The following is a 7,389-nucleotide window of genomic DNA, read 5'->3' on the forward strand; positions in this document are numbered from 1 at the left end:
CTGCACAGCCAGGGAGGCTTCATGTGGAGAAACACGGGACTGCGGCTGCACAGAGGTGGGCCAGCATCTCCCAGAGGTCACGCTTAGGAAACGATGTTTCCGTATGAGTGTGTGGTTTGGAGCCTAGTTCAGAGGGAGCTCTTCTCTCCATGCTACTCCATAATTCAACTTTAAGGTTCTATTCACTTCTTTGTTAAGAGCCCCTGTGCGAGCTGCTGGATCAGAAGAGCCACGTATACGTCTAGAAGGTTTTTGGTAGCGTTGCTTGTTGGCTGAGCGGTCTCAGTGTTGGGAAACACGTCTGTTTGTTCACATCAGGCTTAAACAGGAGCACCCTCAAGCCAGCTCCTGCCTCCTCCAATTCAAGCCAGAGGAGTGTTTGGGTTTCTCAGAAGCTCCCATGTTCTTGCACCAAGATTAAATGACATTTCTTGTGAGAGGAAGAGGCCTGGCGTGGTGTGCTGGGTTACAGTTTCCCATCTCTCGAGCTGCCGAGTAGCTTGTACTAAGCCACTTTCTCACTGCAGATGTGGGTGAAAGCTAGTGATGTGGTCTGGTGTTTACTTTGGGATCCTTCAGGAGGAAAGGAGCTGTATCAGTGTAACAGAGTACAATAACATTAACTCCAGTTAACCCGGTTCTGTTCCTGGAGAAACAGAAATCTGAAATTCACATGTATCCTGAATTTGTGGTTTGGAAAATACTAGACAGTCAAGATATGTGCGTGTGCGACCTACAGAAATACTTCATTTCACCACTAATTTACTCACACATGTAAACTTCATTTTTCACTCAGCTGCCTCTGATTATTTCCTATTCCTCCCTCTTTTTCCTCCTCTTGCTTGTTTTGAAAATGCCGGTCAACACATGTTAAGCCAGTCTCCAAAACCAACAAAAGAAAGTTCAGGAGAGGCAAAAAGAGAAACATCTGAACAACACTGCCAATTTTAAAATGAAGATAAGTTATACAGGACCTTTTATTGAACCAACAAATATTTTATGGCATTCACCATTTCGGGCCAGCAGTTCTTTTTCCCTCCCTTTTGAGCAAGAACAGAAAAGTGTGTAATTCATAAGAAATCTGTGCATGTTTAAGTAGCTTCAAGATGTATTACAGTCATGTGGCTTTGACCTACTTACTGTGTCTTGATTTCCATGTCCTTTTGTTCTGCTACATGATATTCTGTACCCGTTCTCTCCGTCTTGTTCTCTCATTCACACGTTCTTTCCTCTGTTGGTTCAAGCCATATTTGCTTTGTCTACATTAACTGAGAGCACAAAGCAGGGTTTTAAGCCAGCTACTGTGGTTCTCTATAAACTGTGTTACCACTGCATGGGGGGGTGGAAATGTAAATGAGAAATTGATCCTACACGAGGGGTCAGCTCTTGCTTTCCTTGCAGGGTCCCCAAGTGAAGCCAGTTCATCATCACAGACATTTTGTGTTCTTTGATCAAAGTTCTTAGATCAAAAAGCTGAAAAGTAGCTGTAATCAGCATTATTTAGAATATCCCTGAAGTCCTTCAAGTACATAAAAGTTATGGCTCTGGATCTTTCTGAAATTTCTGAACATGCTGCAAGCACCACACAGCCAAAGGGACTCAATATATTGTGAGCTGGAGCAGATATATGGGTATTTAGAAGATGTATATTTTTCTGTAGACTCTTACGTATTATTATTTAGACAAAAAGTGCTAATAGTAATGGTAAAGTACTAGTGAAATTGATACTAGTGTCCAGCCTGTAGATGGTTTGCCAACTTCTCTTCCATACCCTAGGACTAGTTTCCTTTTACCTCATAGCAGAAGAACAAAAGAAAATAATTTAAATATAGGAGAAACTCTGTAAAGTCTGCTCATAAATGCTTGAAATGAGTGCAGTATTGCCTTCTCGTGTTGTCTTTGGATTTCTGTGACTCATTTCCATCTCTGCTAAAATGGGACTACTGGTTACCTTGCAAGAGAGCTGTCAGTTTCAACCAGTGAGTATTTATGAAGAAATTTCATGGTGAAAAATAAAAAGTGCTACATATATTATTAATAATTATGTGAGTCTTGAAAAATACCATACTGTATCACAAAGCTGGTATTGTCCAGTGACTACACTCTTGGCACTGCATGCTACAGTAAGCTGTATACTGAAAACTCATACTAATGGAAAGGTATACAGGATTCCATCAGTAAGTGATTTATAGTTACTTCCTATTATAAACAAGAGGGAACAAATATCCAACCTAGCTCGTTTCTTTGGGCGGAGGGTGAGAGACATTCCTGGCCAGGCAAAAGCTGACTCTCTGCATGTTTGCAATTGGGAGCAGAATGAAGCACGAGAAGGGGAGGCTTAAACGACAAGCTTTAATTACAAATAATTATTTTTGCACTTTCAGAGTGCTTAAAAATTCCCAGTTGCAAAGCAAGTGACAGTCTTCACAAGGGGTTTCTGAACTTGTAACAAAAAGATGTTCTTAATATTTTATAGCAAATAGACTTCAGTAGAATGTCAGTATATTCTGAAAACTTGCCAACATCCTCCTCCCAGTAAGCGCATTACTTTCTGAGACACAGCCAATCATCTTCATCAGTAACTAATAGATTTGGTTCTGAATGAGTAAATACACTATTGAACACTACTGTGATTTGTTTAGGGAAGTTCTTTCTTCTGGCCAATTTTACACAGTTGATAAATTTGAGTATAAGGCCTGGGTATAAAAATCTTGGGGACACGGTCTTTCTCTAGAGTCTCAGTTGACACTGTGCTGAATTAAGCATGATATGTAWGCCAGAGGAGAGGCAGGGACTCCACTGCTGGTGTATAGAGGTTGAAAATTGGGTGACAGCCTGTCTCGATGGGAGTAGAGAGGACCACACTTCTTCRGGAGAGACCAAAGGTGACTGCCCCCTGATGTCTATGTAGATGAAAGGTAACCTCCAGGTAAAGTTTTCCAAGAAAGGGTAGCTATCGTGCATCCTTGGCACCTTGTTTAAAGGGATGCCTCTCATGTAGTTAAGAGAGGGGCCATGTGTAAAGTGATGAGTTTGCTTGTCTGCACTTGTTCTGGGGCCGGGGATGGTCAGTGGGATTCAGTGTGGTGCATCCTTTTCCCATGCCTTTACCTGCCRTTGCCAGTGATACTACACAGGCCTGATGCCATTTCTCTCAGAGAAGACATTCTCTCAGAGAAGACATTTAGGAATACATTGTGCAATGGTCAAGAAAACTATCCCTTTCTGTACTGAGGATGTTGTTCTCGGGCTATGTTCATGCAACATGCTGTTTTACAGTTAAAATATACTGTGTAATTKTTGGGCAGCATTGTCAAACTTCAAAAGCTATAATTACCAAAAGCTTTAATTAGTGTTCAGGACAAAACAGGTAGATTATGAAAGGTGAAGAAAAAGCAAAATGTGTGCTCTCTTTTTTTTTTTTTCTTAAACTATATATATTTTTTTCATCTCTATCCCCTTTCTTGTCAGTGAAGAGACAACCTGAAGTTCACCCCTGTCAGAGACAGCAGCTAAGCTCCAAGTTACACTGCCAGTTTAATCTCCAAAGAAGAGGGRGGCCTACTTCTTCCCGCATCCTGCTTATAGCATGGATAATATTGCTACCAAAGGGACACAACAGGAGGAGATGGGCTGCTCTGCCTRTTTTTGCAGCAGCACATAGGGAGGTTGGACTTTGTTAGATAGGTGGGCTTGAACCACTTCTTAGAGGACATTTTTCTTGTTTGTGAACGAATGGATAACTAGGCTGGATAAATGCATGACTCAGATGGCAAGTTAAGGGCAAGTGAGATGAACGTTGCCTCTAGTTATGGTGTTTTGGATCAGGATGACTTGACCTGCAAGATGTCAAGGAAGGCATGCTTATATCAAGGTGCATGCTTATGTCTTCTTAAAGGCAAAGGGTCTGGARGATCCAAAGGATCCTTAAAGGCAAAGGATCTGGATCTGGAGATCCACCTTGTCTGTCAAATTGGGTTGTTTGTCTCTCCTGAGGAGGTTATCCCCATCCAAAAATGGTGAAAATACTTATTTACTTCCCTCTGGTCTGTGAAACATTAAATTCAAACAGCTGAGAGCTGCTAAGGTGCTATGGCAGTGCAAACTAAGATGTGCTGTCACAAATTTGGTGTAGCAGAGAAGGACTTTTGGCCAGAAAAAGCAGGCCTGTGTATTGAAATGATGGATTTTCAGACTTCATTGTACTAACATGCTTAAACACCACTTATTAGCAAGAGCTTTGCAAATTATCCATAATGGTTTTATTGTTGCCCACTTTCAAGTTTCTTTGAAATGAAATACTTGTTTAAAAACCATAAAACTTGAAATAAAAAATATGTTTTCTTTTTAATTCAGGAAGAACCTCCAGCAAAATTAAAACTGTGTGGCTCTGCACTCCCGAATTTTGCTTTGTAGCTGTGCAACTGCTTTTCTATGCCCTGGGCAAGCCACTTTCCTTTTGAGCTGGCTAAACACCACTAAAAAATATTTGCAAATACTCCTTCAAATAAACGCTGGAATTGGAATGTGTGTCACCATTCACACCTACTTTCCTCAGAAGTTTATACAAGCAATTTTTTTGTTCCTAGGAAATATTTTCCAACAGCAAAAGCAACTGACAGATGCATGAGAGATGTATATTTATATCCAGGTTTGCTCTGGCAGTGACATGCTCTATTACTTGCCATTTCCATTTCTATACCTACTGACCTATTAAATCCTAAACCTCCTCTTTGAAATTGTCACTGCTGAAAAATAAATGAAGCAAGGCTAAATAACAATGTGTAGCCAAGCACAGCATGAAGTGTATCTCTCCTGATCAACTCTTGGATTCCATTTGGGAATCCAGTCCCATGAAAAAAGGTGCATGTTTTTTCTAGTTTTATGCTGAGTGTAGGGGCTTTTTGCATCTTTGGTGCCCATGCTCTAGCTGTTCTTTTTTTGTTGCTTGTTTGACTCATTCTTTATAGGCATTGCCATTAGGCATCAGCATGTAGTTCCTGTACAATGCGTGTCTCTGTGGGGATAGCAGGAGCGCTGAATAAAGCCCATACATTTCTGCCTGGTAAATATTTCTGGCTTCTCTGCGATGTGAGGGCTTACATGAATGAACAAGTGGGACTCTTGATGGGGAAGTGGAGATTATGCCCGTGATGCAATTTAATCTTGGAAGGCTGTTAACCACGTGTGCTTGCTCCTTTAGACCTATGTATCCTTCTCAGCTTGCACTTGTGAGCAAGCTGCAGCCTGGGCAAGGGACGCGTTAAAAACCACACGCACGGTGGCTGCGTATGGGCAAAGGATCTATTTTTAGTGCATACAGGAGTGCATTCACTGAAGGGCAATAAATCTGATTTTTATTTTCAGTTTTTTATATTTCCTTGTGTCCTTAGGATTTATGTATTGAACAATCAGCTCCATTGCCTTGCAAAATGTAGATAAACCTCTGAGACCAGCTTTATTCTCACTATTAATGAGACAACCAAAATACTTTTTTCCAGCCTAGCCTGATAGAGGATACTCCTAGCAGGATTCYGCAGTGCCGGTGTCAAGTTGTGCCTCCCCAATTCCTATTTCTGTAATATCCTATCACAGGAACCTTCCCACAATTGAAATTTCCCCACGGTGGTTTCCTGGCCATGCCCCTTGCTCAAAGCAGACTGTTGATTTCTGCACACGGAGATGTTTGAGTGAATCTGACCCTTCATGAGTGTCTGAACAAGGATTTGATTTAGAAATCTACCCTCAATTTCGGAATTAACCTTGGGTTATTTTTCCAYTTGCCTATTTCAAAAACTATTAAAAGAAAATAGGCATTTAAAATGTTTTCTTTCTATTTTCAGAAACTCTTGAGAATGGACCAAATAAGTGTGAAAGGTGAGTAAGGGGCTTTACAGCTTTTCAAACTTGTTATTATTCCTGTTTATCCTGACATCACATAGCTACTGTAGCTATGCAAGCTGTACATGTAAATATTTGTTACTGCTTGAATCTAGCGCAGCTAACAGAAAAGGAACCAGCAAAGATGAAACATACTGGAAGGAGATCAACGCAGCTATGGCCCTAACGAACCTTGCCCAAGGGAAGGATAAACTGCAAGGGACTACCAGCTGCATCATTCAGAAATCATCACATATATCAGAAGTAAAGACTGTTAAAGTGCCATTAGTTCAGCAGTTTTAAGAGATGGGTCCTGTTTCTTCTTCCCGTCAAATGGACGTTTTCCTCACAGGATTGGTTTTCAGTAAAATCAGATTCACAGATATGAGGCAAATGTGGAAAATAAGCCCCTTTTTACAGTACGGTCAGTTTAAAAAAGAAAAACATTCCTTCAGACTCAGATGTTTTCATTGTGTTAAATGAAATGTTCAATTGCTTCTATAAAAGGCATGTAAATTATAAAAACCTGTTTTTATCAAAACATTAACTTATTTTATGTTAATCAAAGTGCGCATAAGATGTTTGCATTGCTATTACAGTAAGTGCCTTGCTTTCAAGAAATAAGCTATAACGTGGGCATAGTACAACACTATTATGCCTCAAAATGATAATGCCATAATGCTTAACCTTTGTATATTATTCCAAGTGGGCTTAAGCAGCCTAGGGCTAAACACATTACTGCTGGAGGCCCTGGAGAATTGTGCTTATTTGCCTTGTACAAATTGAGTCTTAATGGAATTGTTACATCAGTCTCTCTTTTTTTAACCAGTGTTATAAAAATTGTACAGTATGTTTCGTCAAAGTGACAATGAGGTTGTTATGCATGTTTCTCACCTGCAGTTTATTAAAATACCAAAATCATTCCTTTGAAAAGTGCAATACTCTAGAACACACGAATTTAGGAAATATGTTGACTGCTCCAATTATTTTGAACTTACACATTTGCTCCCAGACATGTTGTCCATTAAAGATTTATAGTTGAGAAGGTTCAAGCCAGACTATCCGTAAATTCAAGTTGAATTTCTATCCTTTCAAGGTTTTGTTAGTGACTTCAATTGAAGTTTTGATGTAAGTAAACAAAATTGATTGCTAAGTCCATAGAGCAGTTCCTGATTTGCAATGAAGCTCAAAAAGTTTCCGTGATACACATTTTACTTTAATGTGTTTTAAATGCTTTTTTTTTTGTATCTACTCCATAACTGGGGACAGTTGATTGATAAATCACATTTCAGTGAGAAAAGAAAAGCTATAATAAAATATCAAAGCCCAAACTAGAAACATATGGAATATGAAACACTGAAAAATCTCAGCATCCAATTTAGGAGAGTTTTAGGTAGATACTAAGCCATATATTAAATGTCATGTCTCTAAACTTTACGGCTATTGAGTGTAATAACTAACTCAAAACCAGTTTTGTTTTTTAAGGAGAATTTTTTTCATGTAAAAGTT

The 7,389-nt window shown here is 39.6% G+C and overlaps 1 protein-coding gene across 1 annotated transcript in view; it reads left to right on the forward strand.

Moving 5' to 3' along the window:
• The window catches only part of MKX (mohawk homeobox), a 51,287-nt gene extending 44,168 nt beyond the window's left edge, over positions 1-7,119 (forward strand). Inside the window, exons 5-6 of the mRNA XM_026048780.1 lie at positions 5,844-5,877; positions 5,997-7,119. Of these exons, the coding sequence (XP_025904565.1) occupies positions 5,844-5,877; positions 5,997-6,183 (221 nt within the window). The 3' untranslated portion in view covers positions 6,184-7,119. The remainder of the gene's footprint in view (positions 1-5,843; positions 5,878-5,996) is intronic.
• The last annotated feature ends 270 nt before the right edge of the window (positions 7,120-7,389 follow it).

This window comes from Nothoprocta perdicaria, unplaced genomic scaffold (genome assembly GCF_003342845.1).
Source record: "Nothoprocta perdicaria isolate Ctin4 unplaced genomic scaffold, notPer1 scaffold_57, whole genome shotgun sequence".
Taxonomy (NCBI): Eukaryota; Metazoa; Chordata; class Aves; order Tinamiformes; family Tinamidae; genus Nothoprocta; species Nothoprocta perdicaria.